A 25904-nucleotide genomic window follows, 5' to 3' on the forward strand; every position below is an offset into this window, starting at 1 on the left:
AGTGGTCATTAGGAAACTTCTTGCAGTTTAAACTCAGGAACCAGTGAGGCTCCCACTGAAAAGGACTCATGTGACAGCCTTGTCACTGAATCCCATAAGAAACTAGGAATGGTTTCACTGCTATTACCCAGGGCTGGAACACAGCACGAGTTCCTCCTTTGTCTGTTCTTCTGCCCTATTTTTCTGGAATGGCTTGGAGTGGCTCAGTGTGACCCACTTTAATGTGATGGAGAATGTAAGTCTCTAATTTCTCCCAAATAAAATGTACAGTTTGTTTTTACTGCCAGTTAAAAATAACAAGAAGAGTGCCTGAAAGCATGAGCCGTTAACACCGGCATGCACGCCGGTGGCTTCTGCCCTTCACGGGACAGTGCACGCTCCATTCCCATTGGTCTCCGCACCAGCGCCGTCCCTTCCCCTCTAAACTTCAAAGACATTCCTGCTCAGAAAACACAGGTGGACATTTGCAGAATTCAGCTAATTGAATCCCTGTGATTCACACTGGGCTCTGAGGACAAAGTTTTCCATCCATGTTCACCCTAACAGTTGCTTGTGAAGGTTGCATTTTCTTGTCTCCAGACTGGAGATGTAACTGTCTATAGAAAGTCCTTCTCAGAAGTACTGTGGGTTTGCCCTCCCACAGAACAATGACTGCTAAGTGATCTTGTTGAGGTGTTTTATGAAACTAGACAGTAATTAAAGGTGGGGGCGGGGGTGCCTTGAAGCAAGTGTAAAGTCCCAGTTAGGATTCTAGAGCAGTTAATGACCTCTACAACCCCCTGGCTGGCTGTCCCATTCCAAAACAGATGGGATGTAAATATGGCTGTGCTCTGGTCTGCTTTCCAAGCATGGTAGATTAGGGAGGAGTGCTTGTCATGGCATGTCTTTGTGGTGCAGTGGTGTGTGAAGGGTTAGGCTTAGAACCATGGAAACACAAAACATTCAGAATCCCTTGCTCTCTCAAAACTGGATCAGTTACAAACACTTGGGAGGCATAGGCAGGCACATCTCTGTGAATTTCAGAGAGCAAGTTACAGGCTATCAAGGGCTTCATAGTGAGACCTTATCTTGAAAATGAAAATAGCAATCAGTTATATTTTGAAACAGTGACAGTATAAAGAAGATGAAATGAGAAAGTTTCTGGTTTGTCTCTTCGGGGGTCTTAGCCCAACCACAGAAGGTTGAGCTGGGTCCAAGGGAAGGTAAGTGCGATGCTCGCCAGTCCCAGCCTCCAAGATTCCCAGAGACAATCAGTGCAGCAAGGAGTCTAGTCAAGCAGGAGCTCATTTAATGTCCCATAGCAGGCATCTTTTAAAGGAAAAAATCGCCAGCCAATAGTTTTAAAGGTCAGCCTATCACACACGTAGGCACCCTTATGCTTTACCCTAGTGAACACAAGCTATTCATGCAGTGACCTCATCTGGTTCTATCTAGGCAACCAATCACCTTTTTTTTGTAAACAACTCAGGACTTGCCCTCTTCCCCTCAGCACCATCTGTGACTGGCTAGTGTGCCCTACAGTCCCATTCACAATTATGTTAGGGACAATAAGATATTAAAATGAAGTATAAGGCCCCTGTACAATGGAAAGTAAAGTCAACGAAACTGAAGAACCAAATGGAACCACCTCGGGTTAGTGAATTAGAAGACCTAATTCAGAGAAGATTGTGAAAGTCTTCACCCTAACCCATACCTGCAGAATAATCGATCAAAATTGTGGTGGAACTTTCTGTAGAAATCGAGAGCCATCCAGTTCATAAGGAAAAGCAGGAAGTTCAGAATGGCTAAAACAATCTTGTGTGGTGAGGGGAGGGAGCTATGCAAAGCTATTGGAGTATGCTGTGTCTTTAGTAATATAGACACTCCAGGGCAGTGGCTAACCTTCCTAATGCTGCAACCCTTTAATACAGTCCCTTACGTTGTGGTGACCCCCAAGCCATAAAATGATTTCATTGCTACTTCAGAACTATACTTTTGCTACTGTTATGATATGTAGGATATCGGGTATGTGACCCCTGGGAAAGGGTTATTCAAACCCTTTCTGTGTCTACCTACAGGTTCTAGGGGCTAGAGAGGTGGCTCAGACCATAAAGTATGTTCCTAGTAAACAGGACCTGAGGCTGAGCCCCCCAGTACCATGTCAAGTGTGTAAACAAGGCGGCATTCGCTTTGCAATCCCAGGCCTGGGGGGTGGAGACAAATGATCTCTGGGACTTGCTAACAAGCCAGTTTGGTGTCATCAACAAGTTTATGGTCCTCCCGATCCCTTAGAGCTTGCCTCAGAAAACACAATGGTGGCTCTGAGGAGATTGACCTGAGATTGACCTCTGTCCTCCACTGGCACATATACACATATGTGCACAAATGTACATGTGCACCTACACACACACACCCACACACACACACACACACCCACACGGGGGGGGGGGTTAGCGTATGTTAAGTATATAGATTAATGAAATATAACTGGCAACCAAAAAATAAATTCTTATATTTATAGGTCCAATGATTTTGCTATCGAGGCCAGAAGCCAATGACAAATATTTTTTGTTTTTGTTTAAGATTGGTGCACAGTTGGGAAATCCTAAGCATACCGTTGGTAGTGGTTTGAATGAGAATGATCCCCATAGGCTCATATGTATGAATGCTTATTGGAATAGCACTATTTGAAAGGATTAGAAGGATTAGGCGTCGTGGCCTTGTTGAAGTGAGTGTGTCACTGGGAGTGGACTACGAGGCTTCAAAAGGCCATTCCAAGCCCCAGCATGGATCGGCGTGTAGAACTTGCATATATTTCTCCATCATGTCTGCATGCCACCATGCTTCCCGTTATGGTAGTGGACTAACTTCTGAAACTGTAAGCAAGCCTCAGTGAAACGGTTTCTTTTATAAAAATTGCCTTGCCATGGTGTCTCTTCACAGCAATGTAACAATGGCTAAGATACCATTTTAATGGCAGTGTGTAAGTGTATGATTCATACATACTATATGTGTGTGTGTGTTTTAAGTAGGAGCAGTATTGAGATTAACACATGCAATATTCCAAAAGGCAGTTTATGTTATGACAGGAAGAGTTATGAGACAGAGCTAACATATGTATCTTCCTTTTTCCAACAAGTTCTATGACTAGAATGTGTGTGTGTTTTTAGATGTGAAATTATTTTTCAGTGGACAGAGTGATCTTTTTAAAATTACTATGAGCATGTCTAGGGTCTAGAGAGTTGGCTTGGTGGTTAAGAACAGTTAAGCTCTCCCAGAAGACCTAGGTTCAATTCCCAGGTTGTGCCGAGTTGCCCAAGCTAACCTTGAGCCAAACGTGTAGCACAGCCAGGCCTTGAACTTGATACTTGTGGCCTCGTCTTCCCGGGTCACGAAGGTTAAAGCCCTGGGTTTCCAGGTCTGATGAGTTTGCTCAGGAATTGCTTAAACATGCCTTATGATTTATATAGTGTGCTGGCACCCATGTTCACGGCCTTTTGGTGCAATAACAAATCCTCTCCTAGCACTTATCTCACTGAACAGGGGCTGTTTTATTTACCTGAGAAGAACTTGACAAAATGTGTGTTGGACAGGCTATCCTTCCTATATTCCCAGAAACATAGGATGCCAGGTATCAAAAGGCCATGAAATCCAACTTTAGACTGGTTCAGAGTCAGTTGGCATGGGACTGTTTCACAAACAGGGAACAGTACAGACTAGGGCCCAGAGATGAAAGAGAAGGTTGGGTCCCATATTGGGTTGGGCTGGGTTGGACCAGGGTTTCTGTCTTAAGAGTTTCTATTGCTGTGACACAACACCATGACCAAAAGTACGCTGGAAACTGAAGGGTTTATTTCACCTTACAGCTTGTAAGATCTTTACTTGGGGAAGCCAGGATGGGGACTCAAACAGGATTCACAACCATCCATAAATCCAGTTCCAGGTGATCCAATGTCATCTTCTGATCTCTGCAAGCACCAGGCATGCATGTGGTACATAGATACACATTCAATAAAAACACCTATGCACGCAACATGAGTTTCGCTCAGTGATTCAGAAAGTGGAGTCCTTGTGATGAAATGTAAAGGCCTTGCTGCCAGACACCATGCTGCAGGAAGCAGGAGTGGGCTTCATCGGCAGAAGACCCGTGAGGAGTGGCTACACCTAGTGAGAGAGGGGGGCTGCAGGTCAGGGTACATGGAGGTGAGACCAAGTTGGTGGCTGGTGATCAGGACACTGGTAACTGCTGTTGATGCTACTGACCAGGTAAGAAAGAGCAGCTTTGCTTCTTTTTGTACTACTTGGCCTTCATCTGTGTGACCATTTTTGCTAAAAAAAAAAAAAAAAAAAGGAGGGGGTGCTTATTTCAATGGAAGGATCTGTACTACATTGCTGAACAAAAGTGTCCCATTCCAAGCTACTCGAATTTGAGTCAGTCTTTGCGTCAGGAAGTAAAATGTCAGTAAAGATTTTTATCTTTTTCTTTCTTACTTCCTCCCCCACCCCTCTTTCTTGGATGCCCTTTATCAGGATGAGAAAGTCACCTTCATTATTGGTTCAATGAGAGCCAACATCCTCCCTTTAGTCATGAAGATACTGGAGTTCATCAGAGCACTGACCATCTATCAAGACAGCTTTTCCTTTTATGTAGCTGAGAATATGACCTTCTGATGTTAATATATGTGGCCATGACTTATTGCACTTTTGTAGGCTGGAGTGAATGCGAAGAAATGAGGGACTTCCTGCCTTTCTGTATGTGAGCTTTGTTTGTGGTTTTCTTGTAATGACTTGCATAGTATTGGGTATCGGGGCAAGGCTGGCCTTCAGGATACTTTGAGAAGCATTCTTTCCTATTAAAAATGTTAGTATAGAACCTCTATTGTTTCTTTCTATGACTGCTGGGATATACCAGTGAGGCAGTTTGGCCCTATAAAGTAGTATTTCCAGGTGGCTTAGCTGTGACCTTTATTTCTCTCATTAGGCTAGTCTAGGTTGTCTCTTGCTTTGGTAGCTTGTCTCTCAATTTGTCTATTCTAATCTGAGGTGTCCAAATCTCTGTGATAAACAATGCTTTTTGTTATTCATATTCCCTCAGTATTGATGGTTTGTGCCTTTTACTTCTCAGGAAATTATGAGAGGATATTTAACATGGTATTAGTTATGTTTCTGTTGCTGTGGTAAAGCATCATGATGAGAAGCCACTTATAGAAGAGTGTATTTGGTCTTACAATTCTAGAGGGACAAGAATCTACTGTAGTGGGCAGGTGTAGCAGCAAGCAGCAGGCTGGGTGTCAGGAGTAGAAAGCAGAGATCTCACATCTTCAAAGTCAGGAAAACTACACATGTAGTGTGAGGCTGTGCACTCTCAAATGCCTGCCCTAGTGTAAAATGCCTCCCAATCCTTCCCAAGAAGCACCACTGGGGACTAAAAGTTCAAATACAAATACCAGAATCTATGGGAAACATTCATCACACACACCATCACAGTCAGCTTATTCATCTTCCAAGAAGCAGATTCCTGCTCTTACATTTAATAGTACTTTACTACTTGGTTTTGCTTGTTTTCTAGTTTGTCAAATTGGGACCTCATCTTTCTAGTTTAGCATTTAGAGATACTTTTGAAACTATTTTTGTCATGCTTGGTGTAATGTTCTGTATAATCTCAGCTACTTAGAAAGCTGAGGCAGGAGGTCTCAAACTAGTCTATAGGAGCAGCTGGACAACATAGTGACACCTTGTATTTAAAAACCGATTTGGGGAGATGGCACAGTAAGTTATGCACTTGCTACACAGGCATGAAGCTGGAGTTCAGATCCTTAGCACCCATGTAAATGGCTGGGCGTGATGGCACATGCCTATAATTCCAGGATGGGTGAGAGTTAAAGACCGGAGGATCTAATGGGCCTGCTGCCCGGCCAGTTTAGCGAGTTGGTCAGTTCTGGGTCCCTCTCCCCAAAATAAAGTTGAGGGTAAGAGAAAATACTCAGTATTTTTCTCTGGCCTCTACACCCTGTAAACACACTTCTACATCCCACACATGTGCACACTGCTATAGTTTTCCAAATACCACCTTAGACTCAGACTTTCATGGTTTTTTTTCACTTGCATTTAGCTTTCTCATTTGCCTTGATTTCTTTGACCTGTAATTTACTCAGTTTCCTAATCTTTGCTGTTGAGTAATTATTTGGTTTTTAAGTTCTGAGGAAGTGGTTTATGTCTTCTACTATGCTTTGACTGATAACATTCCAATCCTATGTGAAGATTTGTTAAGATGCTACTATGCTTGGCGTGATCTTTCTTTGGGTTATGTTGGCTGACAGGGTTGTTCAGGCTTTTACTTATCTTCACTGAATGAAAGGTGGAAATTTTTAGTCATCATTTCTTCATAGATTTGTCTTCCTCGAACACTAGTCTTGTTATCTCATTTTAGAAGTGTCATTATTGTATATCTTTACTGGTCTTTTATGTTTCATGTAATCTACCCAGGACAATTTATATCTCCTTGTATTTTTATTATTGAGATGACCTTGTCCCTTATCTTAGTATGCACACCTCTTTTCAGTCTTCTTGAATATGAAACATGCATACTCTAACAGAGTATACTCATTATACTCTATATCCTTTATGGAGTTGTTTTTTTCTGTTATGCCATTTTATTTTCCTGCTTCTTTGTACATCAGGCAGTTTCGGTGCTGAGCCATTTTGAATTATAGATTGTTGGATAATGATTGATATGCATGAATTTATAGTATGAACACATAAACATAATATATGGTGCATTGTGAATGTGTAAATACTTTTTGAGCTTTGTGCTGGGACACGACCATGTTATTTGGAGGCACTTTTATCTGTTTAAGATTTGTTTTACATTTATGCAGAAGCATCTTAGCTTAGCTTTCAAAGCTAATCTGACCCTGCATCAGCCAGTATCTTCCATGTTCATGCAGGCTGCTGATATAGACCTCAAGACACATACAATGAAGATATCTTGTCCCATGCGCAAGTCCAGTGGTGAAACAAGATGCTACTGCATTGCTGTGCTCTTGCTGATAATAGGGAGTATTCCACTCACCTGTTCCTTTCTAGTTCTCTACTTGGACTGGGGACTTCTGCAGGCATTAGCTGATTACAGTGAAGGCTTGAGAGCCTCTACCCACCAGCAGAGCTTTTTGCTCTGCAAATTCTTGCTATGGCTTCCGAATCAAGCTCTCAGTTGTCAACTAAAGAAAACTGTAGAATTTGGAGGGTTCCTTGCTTGTGAAGTGGCCTCTTGAGAGCAGCTCTGGCCACGTTAGGGCTGACATTTATCTATTCTCAGAGCTCAGGCATGTGCGTTTCACTCCCGTCTGAACACTTCTTGTTTATGGAATTCTTTGGCTTTTTAAAAAAGCACTTTGCATGTATGTATGTGCATACTTGGTGCCCACAGAAATCAGAGGGTGTCAGAGCCTTGGCGCTGGACTTAGATGATTGTGGGCTACCCTCTGAAAGAACAGTAAATGCTCTTAGCCAAAAAGCCATCTCTTCTCCAATGCCCCTGTGGTTTTACCTTGTCTAGAAATTGAATGGATTGTTGGATACTCCAATGTTCCACCTTGTTTCCAGCCTGCATTCAATAAGTATGTTGTATATTGAGGCAAGCCGTCCCACGTGCCTATTAGGGAATACACTCTCCCTCCCCATTGTTAAATGTTAATTTTTCTCTATGACCCAGACAGAAAATCCTACTCCTGGCTTTTGTCTGGATCCTAATACCTTAAAAGACACAGCAGTATCTTTAAAGCGAAACCAGTCACTGAAGATATAATGCTCGAGGCACAAATACTTGCAAAGCTGAAGAAAACCCAAGACACCCACAGAAATCAATGAATGGTCAGGAGCTAAAACTCCTGCCTCTTTCCAAGGGATACTGCATCTCATCAGAGCAGAGGATTTCCCCCAAAGCAGCCCACTTTGGCCTACTTACCTTATGATGTCTGCTTGCTGGCTGTGACCTGCTTCCTCAGCAGAGAATGGGCAGAACCAACCAAGGTAAATGAATGAGGAATGAGGATCATGCCCCCCCCCCCCCCCCCCCCGCCTTTGTTAGAAAGTAGGTTGTTTTGGTCCCAGAATAAGCCATTCCCTAAGGTCTTTGAGTGCACCGCTGTTCAGGTGCATGTATATATCATATCATTCTCCAATGACAAAGAGGGCACCCCGCTTCTGGACTGGCTGTGGCCTGTGCTTTGTTTTACCAAGTAGCCCCACATTACTATGAGATATTCCTGAACCAGGGAAATGGAGAAAATACTCATCTAATCTTCTTTCAGGTGATGAGTTTAACAGCTTAAGGGACAATGAAGGAAAGTGGGTCTAAATGGCTTCATTTTTTCAGAATTACTTATGCATAATTTGGAGCAGTGTGTGCATATGAATATCATGATATAAAAATCACGTTGAAGCCATGCAACGAACGTTAGAAGAGCCAGTATGACTGAGGACAGACTTCCATTTAAATAAAGGTTGAAGCACATGCAAGAAGTCATTCATTAATCTGATTTGGCCTCATGACAAAAGGCAGTTATTACCTTCAGGCTTTGGTTGTATTGCTGAAGTCTGTGCTGACCTAGCTGTGTCTGAAGATTTCAGATCTCTTGGCAGTCACATGACATGCATGTGGTCTGGCTCTACCCTCCCCACTTTCCCCCCTCCCCCAGACTTTCACAAGTCCTTTACCTGTCTACTAGAATTTTTTTGCAGCTGTAAATGGTAGCTGGTACCATCCGTTTACAATAATAGTATCTGTATTTGCATATTGTCTTCTGCACAGTGCTGTGTCGGTAGAATCTTTATATTACCTTACATTAGATACCAAGGTTGAGCTTTCATACTTCATTGCACATTAAGAAATGGGGACATTATATAGAGTTAACGAAGGTGAAGTGACTTGGCCAGTGTCTCAAATGCAAGGATCTAGTCAAACCCAAAAGGCTGGTTATTCCAAGTTTAGTATTGCTTACTGGAATGCATGGTGTGTTTCCATAAAGCATTGGTGGAGGATACTGGAGTCTGAAGGTCATTTTATGGATTCAGGTTTTTTGATTCCTAGATCACATCCTGGTTGCACACAGCTAAGTGTTAACTTTTTCCAAGAGGCAGCAGGGTCCAGGGCACATGACTGAGCAGTCTGGCATCTGTAGGTGATGGGAGTGATGACATCGTCTTTTCGCAGCTTTTCTATTGCTGTCTGATGCTGTTACAGTTCCCCAAAAAGCAGCAGAAATCCAGTGCCAAGAAGAGGATACACAGTTTCTACAGAGAAGATCCCGGGGCGTGGCTCTCAACCCATCAGCCCCTGAAGGTCCTGAGTTTTGTGTCACCTTGTCAGGACCAAAGGCTCAGGCTTCAGCCTTGTAAAACAGTCACGTGTGGAGTCTGCTGTGGAGTGCATTAGGAATAGGATTACAGCAGGTTAAACAGCAGCAGCTCTTCCTATAAACCACTGGAGGGAGTGCATGCTTGTCTTTGCAGTGCTGAAGGTTGAACTCAGGGCCTCAACACATGCGAGGCCAGTGCTCTCCCATTAAGTGATACCCTTTTTATTTTGAACACTCAAATACAAAAACTTGATACTGCCTGTACCGATTTCTAAGTTCCCTTCCTTTATGCCTAAAGTGTGAAAGTAATGATGATAAGATTTGTTTCTTTTGCATGATCAATAATAACTCCACTACCCATCTTCTCAATGTCCAATCATTTGGAACAGTGCTGATGTTGATGATAAAACGCACACTGATGATGTCAAAAAGCAGAAGGCTGGGCCAGATTCGAATACCCCAAGCATGGTTAAGGCATCTGTCTGCAGCTACAGGGCTGCAATAATGCAGAGTATCAAATGTGGTGACGCGGCAACCTCTCTGAGGTAATAGCTTCTGAAACTCACCTTTTATTAATATCTTGACTTCATCTTGTGGGTAGGTATCCTCAGAGCGTACAAAATCACGAGCTAACTTTTGAGACTATATGCAGGCAATGCCCCTACCCAAATCTAACCACACAGAAGTTATTTGTACTTTTTCGTACTTTTTCGTGTGGCCACACTTACAAATTTTTTCTTTTCACACAAAGGATTTGCTGTGAGTCTGCAAGTCATCTTGTCCAATCCTAAAGCTGTATTTAAGCGCCATGGATCTCAGCCAGGGATGCAGGAATCTGACTTTCTAAAGCAGATAACAACAGTTGAAGAACTGGAACCAAAAGCTAACAACTGCACAAAGGTACTCATCTGCCTCACGCTCTTAGACCTTTGAGTGCTGATAGTGCAGCTGCTTAAAGTGTCCCCCTCCACCACAGGTTCTCGTGTGGCACACTCGGACAGAGAAAGTCAATCTAGCCAATGAGCCCAAGTACCACCTGGACGCAGTGAACATTGAGGTGTAGACAAAGCCAGCAGATGCAGAAGAGGAAGTCTGGAGTTTAGCTGCAGCTCATTCAGGTATTGTTCCTTTCCCTTCAGTTGTTCCTGTCAGCTGATGGACATCTGTTTAAACAGCTAACTGGATGCTACAAGACGTGTTGTCTTCATTTGTTCTGCATGTGTTCTCTAAAACGTAATTGGAAAGATTTTTTTGTACAATCTACTTACGTGCCATGTACTGCTCCTACCTCCCTCAAGCCATCTCGTAACTGATGGAATAGGTTTTTAGAACCTAATGATGAGTATTTTGTCAATTTAACAGTCCCAACTCTTAGCTTCACAACATGAAATATTTGCAAAGTACTGGTGGCAGTGTACACTGTAGGAAATAAAACCCACAAATAAAAAAGGTGCGTGGATTCATCTGTTTAATATAGGGAAATAACATTTTGTCAATACTAGGCACCATAAAATGTAAACACAATTACTGTCATAAACCTGGATATACCTTCAAGGATTAAAAGTGGCTTTGTTTTAGTTACCCTGTGTGCATATAGTGCAGAGAAAAGGTATCCATATTAGCACTATGTACATGAGAAAAGGTCCCAATTACAAGAGACAGCAAAAATTTGAATTTTTGAGACATTAAGTTTTACAGTAACATCCAGGTTTATCTCCTTTTACTAACCATGTTCCCTGTTAAGCACATCATAACAGCACAGTGAAATGAGTGATGAATAAAAGAATTTGATACACTAGAAAACAGTGTTCAGTGATACATTTACACTCTATATGATTAAACATTTGATCATACAGTACCTTCCTACAGGGTTACTGGCTAATTTGGGGGTGGGGTTTATACTGTTAGAAGTATTACTAACATGATAACTACTTCCCTTATATGCAAACATTAGAGCTATAATTTTGAGAATAAAACCGATTATGCGAGTTAACTGAGCAGCTTCTCACTGTGGCCTATGACATCATGGGAAATAAGAGCAAAGCTGCCCTCCACAGAAGATGGTTTCTCAACCTGCTTTCACATCAAATTTAATCAGCACAGACCAACACGGTCAATCAGGTAATTGTTAATGTGTGAACAAATGGGGGAAAAGAAAATACATTATGTACATGAATAAATGGGAACTAGATGCCTCTGTAGTGAGGAATGCCGGGTGTTGATTCTGGATGAAACTCTGGATGAAGCTTTTCACTTCCACAGTTGTGTGCTCAGAGTCTGCCCCGACGAGCTTCCAGACCACCCTGCTGTTGTGCTTGGGGGCTGGCCAAAACCTGCAGTCGGGTTTGCACTACTGAGATTCATGCCAGCCATTTGCTGATTCATCTGTGAAGCATATAAAAGGCTTAGTTTATGAGGATTATTTACTTCTCAGTCCTGATTCTTTAGCTAGTCAGACATTTACTTCATCATTAATGTGAAAATTAGTTAAGCCCTGGGGTAGTAGACCATGTACAAGTTATCCCTCTACTTAAATCAAATAGCTTTGTTCCTCATTTTTTCCTGTGTGTGAAGTAATCCATACTTAATTTACTTTCTATATTCAAAATTTTATCCCAAAGTAAGCTTTGAATTTGTATCTGAGTATCAGTCCATCTGTCTTTCAACTACACAAGGGTAATTCTTCTGTGATTCCCAAGAACCAAGACATTTTAGAAATTAAAACATCCTAAAATTTATAATATACCTGAAACTTTCTATTAACATCCTAAATGACTTTAATATACTTTCTAAACATTGGAAAGGTCATCTAGCATGTATTTTGGGTTTTGTGTTGTAACAGCTAAAATTAAAAGATAACATGTATTTTCTTCCAGACTAGATAGAGTTCGGTATATTTATCAGCCTCTTAGCTATCCCAGTGACTCTCTCACTACAAAGATTGACGATAGAGCAAGGGGCAGGATTTACCATAGTACAGTTCCAAACCCATGACCAGTGTTAAGTGTGTTCCTTTTGCAGGGTTTTTGTAATACACAAAAACACCAGGGCTCCAATGTGTCTAGAGGCAGGCAGATCACAGCCTTGCTGGCAGGGCTGTGGTTCTTCACTGGCTCATCTGTAATTTAACCCTAGCTGAGTAGACCTCCTCATTCTGGCCACAGAACAGCTGCTACTAACAGCTGGCACTTACTAGTTCCCAGTGTGTAAACAGTGTGGTTTATGTACTCGAGAGATATTGGGTGATTTTGCTAATGTTCATTAGAAATCAATTTTCTAAAGGTAGAACTACTGGTCTTACAGGAACCGAGACCCCCCTAAGATGCAGGAAAGGGAATGTGAACATGAACATTAATTCAAAAGCCTCTGCAGAGCTACAGAAAAGTCAGAAGAGCATTTAATACAGAAATGTTACCCCTCAGTTTGAAACTAAACCACATAAATATGGAATGTAATATCAGTGAATACTTGAGGTAAGCAGGGTTTTTACTTTTTACTATCACTGGGACTCTCACTGGATGCTCCTCATAAATCCACAGGCACTAACCATATGACAGAGGCAGCCTTGACCCCTCATAAAACTGTGGTTTGATAATATGACGCTGGATTTCTTTCTCATTGGTAAGAGTTAACCAACAAGAATAATCCAAGCTTACTAGTGAAGATAAGACTGGTGTAAGTGGAATACTAAATAAATTATCCCACCCAGGAAGTGAGTAAAGCTGCTACTAAGCCTTGCAGGTGGCAGTTAAGGAGGTCTCTCTCCTATGCTGTAAAAGATAAGGACTAGCTAGTACAGATAGATCAGGCATGTTTCACCATTACAATCCTGTTACTGGCTGAAATGGAAAAACGAAAATCCTAATGTTTATTTACAGAATACTCTGAAAGTAAGGACAGTAGTAACAAGTCATCTATCTGATAAAAACCTCATGACATGTATAAATACTTGGATCTGATCAAACTTTAACTAATTCTTTTGCTACATCAGATTTCAAAGCAAACTACTCAGACTATATTTACACATGGCTTCTAGGATTTTGAGATGGTAGACAGTTCATGAGCCCTACCTGTGAGAGATTCCACTGAGGTTGCTGAGCTTGTGGCAGGCCAAACTTACTCTGTGGTGCACCCATTTGTCCTACCATTCCTCCTTGAGGGCCAACAACATTCTGAGGAAGTTGCATCACTCCAGTCTGTGTATTTCCCATAAACCCATTGGGCATGGGCATGCCCACCATCATGCTTGGATTCTGTCCCATCATATTTCCTATAAGACCGGGAGCAGCAGGCACTGGTACGCCCATGGAAGGAAAACCTTGAAATGCAGTCGGTGCTTGTGAGGTAAATGGTATATTTGTGGGTCCCATAAACACACCTGTATGGTAAGAACCATGAATTTAAAAAGTCAAGAAGAGACTCTGGTTGCACTCATCTCCACATTCAGAAAGAGGTAACCCACCAAGCAGTCAGCTTAAACCCACCCCATACCTCAACCTTCAGATCCTATTATTTCCATAATGGAGACAAGTGTGTACTACTGTCTATTGTACAAGCCCCATGCTGCTCCTACTGACAACACTGCTGGCTCTCAAACCAACCAGGCAGGTAAGCCAGGTGGTAATTTGCTTTTATGAAAAGTAGGTGAGTGGCCACACAGTTCTAGTCTATATATGAGACAAGCTTATTGAGGAGGAAAGGGTCTGATTGATTAAAACTGAGTGAGTCATGCTTTTAATGACAAGGCATTTCTAAGTTTTGCTTATTTGTTTGCCTGTAGAGGAACCAGTGTATATAGAAAGTCAAACTTCATGTAATTCTAATTCCAGTAATTGTTCCAAGCCAAGACATGTCCTATAAACTTGTAGAAAAGTGAAATGTGAACAACCTGTCAAATGAATAAAGATTTGTGACTACTACATTGTTTAATTCTAATGCTTCATTCATTTCAGTCATGTAGACTGCAAGAGAAGCATCCACTACTACCACAGGAAAATGCAATTGATGTTACAGTTCTATAATACCACCGTAATGCACGGGAAGCAGAGTTCAACATCAATTACCAGGAGTGCTTTGCTGTGTTCCTGTACCATACAGAGATAAGATGGAATCTTTGGAGAGTTGTTTCTTTGCTACTTCTTCTGACTTTGTAGGTTGCTCAGTGAACAGATCCAGATCCCCAGATGACACGGTAGACAGGGTAGCAGCTGCTGGTACAGAGGCTGTCCCCTGGGTAAACACCAAAATTGTCAATTTCTATATAGTACAACTTATTATGAAATGTGGAGTAAATTACAACCGGTAAAATGGTGACATCTATAAAGATTGTTTTTGAGCCCACACAAACAAAAACAACTAGGTGAAGGTACAAAGGTTTCACAATGTGACCTGTTAGTGTGAACCAAGGAGACTGAAGCTCCTTCAAAGCCACATTCAGTAGATGGGACAAAACAGGTTGTGCTCATCACTTCTTGAATTCAAAGGGTCTGACAAACTTGCAGGTACAGAAGACTGCCACTGCTTCTCTCAAGAATTAGTGTCACTTGGAATAAAGAACAGTACAATTTGCAGAAGCAAAAGTTCTACAATGGCAGACTAACTGTTATTACCTTTTCACCATAAAACATTTAAGCACCTACTAGTCTACAAGAACCTACTAGTCTACAAGAATGCCTCAAATCCAGAAGTTAAGTACAGAAAAAAAATTGGCTACCTCTATTCAGGCAAATCCTGCATGCTATTTTGAAGCAAATCAACACAAGTAATTTAGATAATACAAGTTTCCCCTTAATCTACTTACACAAAGATTGGATTGCATAATCACAGCTGACAGTCTGGTTAAAGATTCTCTGAAGAGTAGTAAATGCTGGCTCACACTCTTCTGAAACTACAGCCTGAAGTGAGTAGCAAGTGGAAGTTAAATTCTCACTGTCCTGGGTAGAACACTTTGTAGTAAAATACTGTCAAAGCATTTTATTCAAACTTATTATGACTGAGTAAGACATCTTATTTTGCTAAAGTTCTAAAATGTGTAAGATATTAGACATGACAGAATACTAAAATGAATAGTATTGTTTATCTGAAGAAGCACAGGATCACAGAGACCAATAGAATGCTTCCCAGCTGGACTAGATCCCTGCCCCTGAGTCTTGGGAGACGGTGTGTCTTGGGAGAGGGTGCCCTCACCTCTGTATGTCACCTGATTTCTGTCGTATGAAATGAGGGTGGGCTTTGTAACCACAGGGCATCACTACAAGATCCTTTCACCATATTTCACTTCTCTGCAAGATAGGACTCTACTCAACCCCTTGGGTGTTTTGTTTGTTTTTTTGGGGGGGTGGGGTTCAAGACAGGGTTTTTCTGTGGCTTTGGAGTCTGTCCTGGAACTAGCTCTTGCAGACCAGGCTGGTCTCGAACTCACAGAGATCCGCCTGCCTCTGCCTCCCTAGTGCTGGGACTAAAGATGTGCACCACCACCTCCCAGCCCTCGGATTCTTGATGAATGAGAGTCCATGGGGGGGGGGGGGAGAGGGGTTGAGGAAACACTGATGCTAGCCTCATAGTAGAGGAGTCTGAAGAATATTCTCATGATCTAAATGTCAAGTACATCTACCGCAACACAGACTGATAAAACTGGACAGTCTAACTGGCACAGCTAGCCAGCACCTGATCTGCTTATCTACTAGGATTGTACTTACCATCATTTCACCACCAAGGTAAAAAAAGGAAAACCATGTTGTCTTACGATTCAGGTTTTCTGGCCTTTTGGAAATCCCAAGACTTAAACCAAGGGCAGTAATCAGCACTTGTGCATTTCTACATATTCATATTCTATGTCTCCTTTCCCTTCCATGTATGTGCAGACAGCAAAGGGCTACTGTGGACCCCCTATACATGTACACTCTTGTTGGCTATTTCATATTTACACATGCTTAGAAAACAAAGTTAAATATGGTTCAAAGTAAGTCATGACCTTGGTACTTAAACCCAATTACAGCTCAATTTCATACACTAAAAAGCCTACCACAGTTAGTAATCTTCATAGTTTCAGGTTCATCTGAATGTACACATGTAAGATAACCTTTCCTGGCAAAGGCAATAATCTTAGCATGTAGTTTGGATAAAAGGCAATTCTTTTCATCAAGTATTTCACAGGACTCAATACAACCAGCATAATTTTGGTTCATAAAGTGTTCAAGAAAAAAATTTAGATGTGATTTTTAAAATCACAGGGTTGGAGAGGCAAGTCAATGATTAAGAGCATTTACTGCTCTTATGGAAGACCCAGGTTAAGTTAATTTCACAACACCTACTTGGTGACTCACAATCACCTGTAACTACGGTTCTGGAAGAATCTAAGGTTCTCTATCAGCCTCTGTGAGTGAATGTGTGTGTGTTGGGGGGGGTGGGGGTGGACGAGAGGGAGAGAGAAAGCACCTTACCTTCCTATGAGGTACTAATAAGAATGTGCAAAGCAAAAGGTTAGTCTTTGGAACTTACCAACTGGCTAGAACTTGATAAGCATAAAGGTTAGAAGTTGGAGCTTACCAACTGACTAGTCAATGAAGTTTCAGGAATCTACCTGCCTTCCTACCACCTCAGCACTGGTTACAGTCACATGCTGCTGTGCTGTGGGCGCTAGGGATCTGAACTCATGACCTCATGTTTGCATGGCAAGTATTTTTCTGAATGAACCATCTCCCCAGGCCCTGTTTGATATGAGTTGCAATAGGAACTAAAAGGCCCAAAGTCACCAAGAAGCTAGCTACCTTTCCTAAAATACATGCTATTGCTATACTTACCTTTGATAACAACTCATTGTAGCCTAATTAAATTACCAAGAAATTTACTTGTTAAATTTGAGATAAGTATACAATAACCTTTGTAACAAAATTAGGTATAATAAATCATTTGTCTCAAAGAGACAGACTAGTTATTAAAACTTTTACATATTCCAAATTTTATATACTGCATCTAAAATGTACTGGCTGTTTATTTGTAGTGTTCCAATATAAGAAGGTCTACATAGTGTCATAGGATTGCAAGTGACTTTAAATTGTACCCTGAAAGTTAATGTTTTACCTGAAGGAAATTTTATGTAATGCTACAAAAAATTCAGAATTTCTTCACTCTTAGTAATTTAAAAATCTTATTACCACTTTCAACAGTTGTTTAATCATTCAAAAACAGCAAGATTTTAAAGACTAACTTAAAGCCTAATTTAACTTAGAGAAATACAATTTTCTAGAACCCACTCACATCAGAATGTAATAAAGACAAAGTAACAGTGGCTTGTGAGCTAAGCTCAGGTGACGCTGTCTCCCACCCCACGGCCACATATGCATTTTAGATAGTTTCCCTACACAAGGTTTAAACTTGAAGGATGGCAAAGTCTGCTTGTGTGGGTCATGACAGTCTCTACTGTAACTATCTCTGCTGCTTAGCCTCCAAGTACCTGGAAACTGTAAGTCAATGTGTTTGAATAAAACTTTGAATCTGTTTAAACACAATGAAACTGCAAGATTAGTTTGCTAAGCCCTGGCCTAAAGAATAGGTTTTCAATGACTGCTCCAGTTAAATTTCTGGAGCTTTTCAAAAAGAGGCGGTGGTCATAGAGAGAACCATGTCTCACTGCATACCTGAGCTGGGGGCATGACCGTTGCCGGTAAAGGATTAGAAATCATTGGTCCAAAAATGTCCAGATCGTCATTCAGAGGTGGCACTGTGGTTGCGCTCCCATTGGTCACTGGTGCCTCAGCAGGGCCATCTGAAAGGAATGTACATTTGTCAATATAGCATCTTTTCAAGTACATGAAAACAGGGTGCTATTTTTTTTTTTCAGTAAATTTTTAAAAATTTAAAAGAAAACTGTGTACCTTTCTATTCGAGGATCCACCCTCCATCCCAAACACTTCGTGTTCCTTTCTACCCTAGGATCTATCCTCTATCCCAAAGAGAACATTTTAGTTTTGTTTGCTTTCCCAGAAACAGCCTTCTACTAGTTTCCCGGAGTAATTCCAACCTCTTCTGAACAAATGTTTTCACACTACTCACAATATTCTGAAGACTTTTTTGAAATCGCTAATGGTTTTTATCTACCTCTAGCACACACACCCAACATACCCAATCCACAGTTTCCCACTATCCCTGACTTCTCATTATATGGTATTTTAATGATAAGCTTTGGATGCCATTCCTGTAAATATTCCTTATTAAAACTAAAGCTACATGTAACAGAATTATTGAAACTAATTCTTAATAGCCTTGATTAAAATATTTCAACCTTGGAAATCAGTAAAAACAAGTTGCCAATGGGTTTTTTAATGTCATCTTTGCTTAGCACCTTCAGCATGGTTCCCTGAAATTCCTGTTTCAATTCACTCTGAAGGTTTCAGTTTCTAAGTTTCAGTATCCCGAAAGAACAGATAGGGATTCCTTATCACCATCATTAGCACCACACTGTCCTGGATGTTTTAAAAGAATATTTGCATGTGGTCATTTTTGCCCCGTTTCTATGTCATTTTAGTCACTATCTCCAGGTACTAGGGCAGAGATTGAAGGGCTTCCTCAATGTCAGTCATCTAGTTAATTAGCAACGTTCGTGCTGCATCAGAGTCTTCTGAACCCCAGGCTAGTGATCTGTCTTTAGACAGACCCACACTTCTACAAAAGCCATAGGGTCACAGGAAAAGAGAAGGGTAGTAACAACAGGAAATAGGACCAAAACTTATGGAAAATGTTATCCTGGAACCCATTATTTTATATAGCTGCTATAATACTAAAAAAAGGGTAGCCACATAATTATAAATACACCTAATTACCAAGTACCATTTAAAATTAAGAGTAATCTTCAAATAATTATTTGCACTAAGTTTGTTAAGGAGAAAAATATTTCAATCATTCAAATACTGATTCATTACCTTTCCATTCCACTGTCCTTGTACAAAGTCCAGTTATATTTGTAGTTTCAAGGGAGGAATACAGGTGGATATGGTCATCAACAAACAAACTGGGATATGATCAGCCCTCAACTAATGAGCAATCTTACCAAGTACTAAGAGTTAAATGAATACATTCTCCCGATCCAAGGGTCACTATAGCAAGTTCTTCACTGATGAAATAAAAGCCAATAGAACCGTTTTTAAAATTTAGAGTTATTCAAATTTAACATGGTAAAACCCAATTGAAAACAACACATAAATCAGGGTAAGATGGGTCCTGTTTGTCCATTTACATATATGTGGGCATATATCCAGACAACTAGACGCTTCCTCTTCCACCCACACAGCCCACCCGCTGTGGCTGGATGTTTGTGCACAGAGGTAATCAGAAGCCACCATGGACATGCACCTTGCTCAGCTACAAAATAGTGATGGGAACAGCCATTTTAATCATTATGTGGAAATGATTGATGAACAATAAAAATAATGGGAGATCCAGAATACAAGAAAAGCTTATGGCAAATGAAGGAAATGTAGCTAGGGATGCCTTAAAAGACAGCAATGTAGCACAAAGGACCCTTGAAAATGCAATGGACAAACAAGAAAGGCTTTCAATCTTAAAGGCAAAACCAGACCTACAGCTAGTGGCTTATGGGTAACTTTTCTTTCTACATTACTGTAATAAATTCAGGCTAGTATTTTGTGAAATAAGTTAGTTGACTGATGAAATCTTTATTTTAAAAAATTCAATTACGTATACAGTGGTCTACCTACATGTTTGCCTGTGGGCCTGAAGAGGGCACCAGATCTTATTTTTGATGGTTGTGAGCCACCATGTGGTTGCTGAGAATTGAACTCATGACCTCTGGAAGAGCAGTGAGTGTCTCTAACCTCTGAGCCATCTCTCCAGTCCCGATAAGTGAATTTTTTTAACTACATATATAACAGAAACTGATCACCAAGGTTGAAATATTTTCAACTACAGAAAGAGTGTTAAACTGGTGTGGCAACTTGTGACACTCAGGCTGCATGATGCCCACGTGTTTGTTGGCATCACTGTCATGTCAAAAGGTTCCACACTTCATGCCCTGCACACATTTCTGACCTACTTCCCATTATAATGTTGAAAGATGCTTAGAAAGAAAGTGACATTTCAAATAGGACAGACTTTAAGACCATCCTCTTATCACTAAGAAACATTTATGATTCATATGAGTGAGCCTGTCAATTTAATTAGCCTCGGCTGCACTAGAACTCATTTGATTCCTATAGTCCAAATGAAGACACAGTAAACAAACACTTCTTATTGCCCACATTTGCGATCCAAGAGCCTACATAAATGAGAATTAATAAGCTAATTAGAACTTAGAATACTCTGAATTTTAACAACACACACTTGAATTCTAGTATTTCTCAAATCTCCATTTAGTCCTTTTATCACCTCACAGGTTTATAATAAGAAACCAAGGATTCCAAGCATCCTTGGCTAACTCCTCCTTGCTCACAAACTTCCATACTACTATCTGCTTTGGTTACAAGTGCTTCTTAACACCAGGGCTTCTCTTCTCCAGGAATGTTTCCAAGTCACTGTCCATGTTCAGCCCATCCCTGTCTTCAGAGTACCACACAAGATGACTCAAGAACAGAGAAGTCTCCTTCACCAACTGCCCTACTAGCTGGATCTGTAACTCCTCCCCCTCCTACAGATCAGTTCCAAGTGTCCTGCCATATCACCCGATAGGTTTTCCAATGAAAATGCAAACAGACTACAGTTCATAAAATGTTCTTTAAAAAAAAAAAAAAAAGACGGAGGGAGGGAGGAAGGGGAGAGGGAGAAGAGGGAGGAAGCACACACTAACAGCTGTCTTATCTGGATAGTTGCCTTCTAACTGGGCTGTCACTGTAAAGGTGGCCATCATGAGCCATTAGAATTTACCTAAAATTAAGTATACACAATACAAGCGGTTTTATTTAATTAGCAGAAACACCAGCAAGAACATTAACTGATGAAATTAAAGAAAATGGAACTTAAATTAAAACTTTAGCATTCATCCAGATTTCAAACTGAGTCCCCAGAAGCAATTACCTCAGCCACATTTTTCCTCCTTTAAAAGTGCGACCCAATTTCCTATATGCACAATTATAAATACCCAATTCCTATTCCTGTTCTGATGTTTACTAGTGTTCAGCAAACTCTGCTGGTGCTCAATAAACACTAACTGCATTCATCTTTTACTTGAATGTCAGAATCATTAGGTGGTCATAATCTACTTGCACAGATAATGAAATAATGTCAAACAGCAACATGAGATTTTATGCATCACCAATCTAGTTTAAGGCAGGTAAGAAGGTGATAAGCAAACAGATGTTGTATTTTTCATTACCATTTTTGACAGAACGTGAACATTCAGCCTTTAGTACACCCTATCTCAATGAAAACTGTCAAGTACTGTCCCTGTTACCTACTGAGGCAGCAAAGCCCAATCAGAATTAAGTGGCTGGACGTGGAGCCAGTGCCGATCAACTCAAGGAGGCTACTGCCTCCATGAGATGCTGCCACACTCTGTCATAGTAAAGGTCTTGGAGCTTTCTAAATGTTCATGTTGTTCAAAGAACTTTTTTTAAAGTCAAGAATTTAAAGCTTTTTTTCCTTTATAGAAAGTTTGTATTGAAATATATCCCTTGATTTATGGAGTGAAATAAGCCCCATGTGAATTAATTTATAAATTCAAGTCATCTGAAGCACTTAAAAACTTCAAGCTTTAAACTATTTCCTAACTTTAAAAAGTGTCTGAGAGCTAGTGAGTACTAACTAACTAGTTTGTTTTCATATTCTTTATTACTGCAAAATATATGGTGTTTTGGTTAGCTTGTCAATGTTCCCCACAACCACCCCCCCCAAAAAAAAAACCACAACAACAAAAACCACTAGGTTAGCTAGTAGACACTCCTTGGTACTCTAGTTGTTTGTATGGATGGTAGTAGTTAACTGTTGTACAAACTGATAACAGCAGAGCTATCAACCAAATTTCCAACTCAACTCCTGCGAAACTGTACTCCTTACAACAATGCTGCCCAATAATGAATCTCAAGACTGCACCAGCCAACAATCATTCTTTCATGTTCTGGTCTGTGGATCAACTGACGGATCAACTGACAGCTCAACTACCACCTCGTCTGATCTGCTTTTAGCCTTGTGGTTTACTCAATGTCTCAAAGGCCAGTCACTTCACTGCTCTACTAGATCTCATCTCCTTAGGTTATTAGAAGAAACTGTTATAGCAATTTTTCCTTATCTTGGAACCAGATCTGGCTGTTCTACATGTTCACTTCGAACAGTACATATCTTGTAATGTCACCATTAAAGAAAAATTTCTGTACAGAAAATGAAAAGATGTGGATTCCTTCCAGACTAATGTGGTTTGATCACACCAGACCGCCTGAAACAGAGTACAAGCTGATCCTACATTCCAAACAGCTGGACAAAACAGCCCTACAGACTACAGCTAGGATATCTGAATCTTCTTCGAATCCCCCAAGACAGCGCCCCTTACCAGCAGGAAGTAGTTTGGAAAGAACGACGCCCAAATTCCCAAATATTGTGTATAAATGTTTGTTTTCATTTAATTGGACTTTGTTATATAAAATTAAATAAAAAATACTCTATATGCAAAAAAAAAAAAAAAAGAAAAATTTCTGGGCTGGAGAGATAACTCAGCACTGAATGCTCTTTCAGAGGTCCTGAGTTCAATTCCCAGCAACCACATAGTGGCTCACAACCATCTGTAATGAGATCTGGTGCCCTCTTCTGGCCTGCAGGCATATAGGCAGGCAGAACACTGTATACATAATAAATATTTTTTTAAAAAGTTTCTTTCCTGCTCTATTCCCCAGCCCCAACCCCTTTATAATGGGGCAACAGCTCTAAATCACCATGCATACATAATCATTTTTTGCCTTTTTTGCTTTCCAGTTTCCCTCTAATTCCACTGATCTTTACAGTTACTTAAGTTACTCTTATTTATCTCTGTTGAATGAATTGACATCTCAACCTTCATTCTGCTTCATCAGCCAGAAGCACAAGACAACTGTTTATTCACTTCCTACATATTTGATGGCATTTAAATGGTCATGTCACCGCTGATATTCAAGTCATAACCAAAAGACACAACCTTCAGGGCACTGCACATGACCTGCTATGAGTTCCTACCCCTTTGCCACAGTTCACAATGAACGGGGACCTGTGGCTAGCAGGCCACATTTAGCTCTCTGCTTTTTCTACAAAGAAAGTTTTAGTACAACATAGTCTATTCATTCAGGTGTCATCTATGGCTAATACAGATATTACATTATCAGAGATTTTTATAGCCAACAAAGCCTAAAATATTTACTTTGTTTTTATAGACATTTGGCCAATTCTTGTCTGAGACAGGAGGGAGGCTGCTGTCAACCTAAGTGAAGATAAGACAGAACAGAGTATTAGCTAGCTTCTGATGGACATAACATAACGTGTGGAAAATACTTTTTATTCCTATATGCCACCAATACTCTGAGGAAGCTTGTCTCCAGGGAATAACCTATCATATCCTGACTTAACTTTCAAGGGGATGTTCCACAGTGTTCTTTCTTACTTTATACGCATTCCTTCCTGGTCACCTTTCTAGGTCTTGTGTTTTATCCCCTGGCTCCTAAATAGCTGTGTATCACAGGGTACAGAACTGAAACCTCTTTTCTTCTTAAACCTCTCTATTTTCACTTTGCTAATGATCTGGTCTAACTTTACAATGTTGAATAACACCTAAAAGCCAGTAGCATCCAGTTTTTGTATTCCTCATCTAGACTCTTCTTTAAACTCCTAAGTCATCTAACTCCACAATTAAGAGTTCCTTCTATTACTATTAGTTTTTTGGTGTAATAAGTATTTCCAATCAACTATGGCCAAACAAAACTCCTAATCTTCCATCCAGACTTCCTGTACTTTCCCCACCTGTATGGCAAACTATTCCTCGAGTGTCCAGTCCAAAACATACTCAGTGCCATCTTTAATTCTTCCTTTTCTTCTATTTAATTAACTAGTCAACAAATTCCACCAAAGCTACCTCAAATCTAACTAGTAGTCAGAAAACAACCAAAGCCCATGAGATACAAAGAAGCTTTAAGTTAAGAGTAGGGGAGAGAACACGCAGAACATGAAAGTGGAAGAGGGAATAGTGGAGATTATTAAAAAAGAAGGAAAAAAAAGGTTTAAGTAATATGGGCCAAGAGGCCAACCAAAACTAAATGTGTACAGAAAAAGCCGTAAGGAAACCTGATTATTTGGTAATTAAAAACTAAACAACAAAAAAGAGTAAGGCAGACTTTGAATTGAAGTACCCTGCATAGGTAGATAAAGCTGTTCTCAGAAGCCAGGGGTGTACTAATTCCATATGAAGTGTGGGCTAGGAAGGCCCCAAGGACCCCAAACAATGCATGTCTTTTCCTACCAGAATTATAGGACAAGATTCTATTGCTGAATGCACTACATACTGTGGTTATAGAACTTAAAGAGATCAAACTGGGACTGAACTGGACGTTTTTTCTCTGCTGGTTAGTTCAAGAAAGTACTATGCAAGCTTCTTAGAAAGGAACTGTCTTGTTCATCATACCTGTGCCCTGTACTACCAACTTAACAGACAAGACACTGATACAATAGTGGCATGACTACAGGGGGTTACCAACAACGTTCATGTGGAGTAAAAAAGGGCCAAGGAAAGAATACCCTGCTCCTAACTTGACCTGAGACTTGGGCCAAGGAAAAGCAACCTGACCCTGACTTGATCCCAGGATCTGGGCTTGAAATCCCACCAATCCCTGGGCACAAAACCCCACAATCCCTGAGCTTGTCCCAGAATCAGATCACAAAAGCCCACCAATTCCCAAGCTACCCTGGAACCTCTTACAAACACACGCATGCGCACGCACGCACAAATACACACAAATACACACAAATACACACACACACACACACACACACACACACACACACACACACACGGAGAGGGAGACCTAATTTTAGCTCTGTACTTTTCAGTTTACTGCCGTTTCTCACCCTAGAGGCAGCCACCCTCCTAGTCACTTTGTCCCAATAAATCTCTTGAGTGAGGTTTGTCCTGTACTGTGACACTTTTGCTGGAGCCGAGCCCAGCTGTAACAGCTTTCACCTGAGCAGAGCAGAGGTGTATACTTCCTCTGGGCAAACATTCCCCTAGGGGAGCAGAGCTGTTATGCCTTGAAGATCTGATCAGAGCTAAAAACACTTTTCTGGAGGGGAGCAGAGCAGAGCAGAGCAGTTATACTTGCATTGGAGAAACCTTTCCCTGCAGCAGGGCTGTAAGCTGCTATGCTTACAGTGACTTCGTGGTGTTCCTTGGCTCCCAACTGCCAGGGTACGTTTCAATCTGAGGTCCAATGCTTTGGTTCACAGAAGAGAATTCATATCTGGTACTGTGAATTTGTTCCAAAACTCATGACTAGGAAAGTCAGAGACCCTAGTAGGAAAGGTGCTATTGGGATGCCTGCTACAAAAATCAATGCTACATGCCTAAGAAAGGTTCAGAGGCCCTGCCCCTCTCTGAAGAGCTACGGA

At 40.8% G+C, this 25904-nt stretch overlaps 2 protein-coding genes across 2 annotated transcripts in view; one reads left to right on the forward strand and one right to left on the reverse strand.

The window, feature by feature from the left end:
• The window catches only part of B3gat2 (beta-1,3-glucuronyltransferase 2), a 67893-nt gene extending 57468 nt beyond the window's left edge, over window positions 1–10425 (forward strand). Inside the window, exons 3-4 of the mRNA XM_051204231.1 lie at window positions 10090–10238; window positions 10315–10425. Of these exons, the coding sequence (XP_051060188.1) occupies window positions 10090–10238; window positions 10315–10401 (236 nt within the window). The 3' untranslated portion in view covers window positions 10402–10425. The remainder of the gene's footprint in view (window positions 1–10089; window positions 10239–10314) is intronic.
• A 364-nt stretch (window positions 10426–10789) lies between these two features.
• Window positions 10790–25904, reverse strand: part of Smap1 (small ArfGAP 1) — a 70986-nt gene continuing 55871 nt past the window's right edge. The window contains exons 7-10 of the mRNA XM_051204230.1: window positions 17978–18105; window positions 14402–14567; window positions 13409–13716; window positions 10790–11723 (exon numbers count right to left, since the gene is read on the reverse strand). Coding sequence (XP_051060187.1) covers window positions 11589–11723; window positions 13409–13716; window positions 14402–14567; window positions 17978–18105 — 737 coding nt within the window. The 3' untranslated portion in view covers window positions 10790–11588. The remainder of the gene's footprint in view (window positions 11724–13408; window positions 13717–14401; window positions 14568–17977; window positions 18106–25904) is intronic.

Source organism: Phodopus roborovskii, unplaced genomic scaffold (assembly GCF_943737965.1).
Source record: "Phodopus roborovskii unplaced genomic scaffold, PHOROB, whole genome shotgun sequence".
NCBI classification, from domain to species: Eukaryota; Metazoa; Chordata; class Mammalia; order Rodentia; family Cricetidae; genus Phodopus; species Phodopus roborovskii.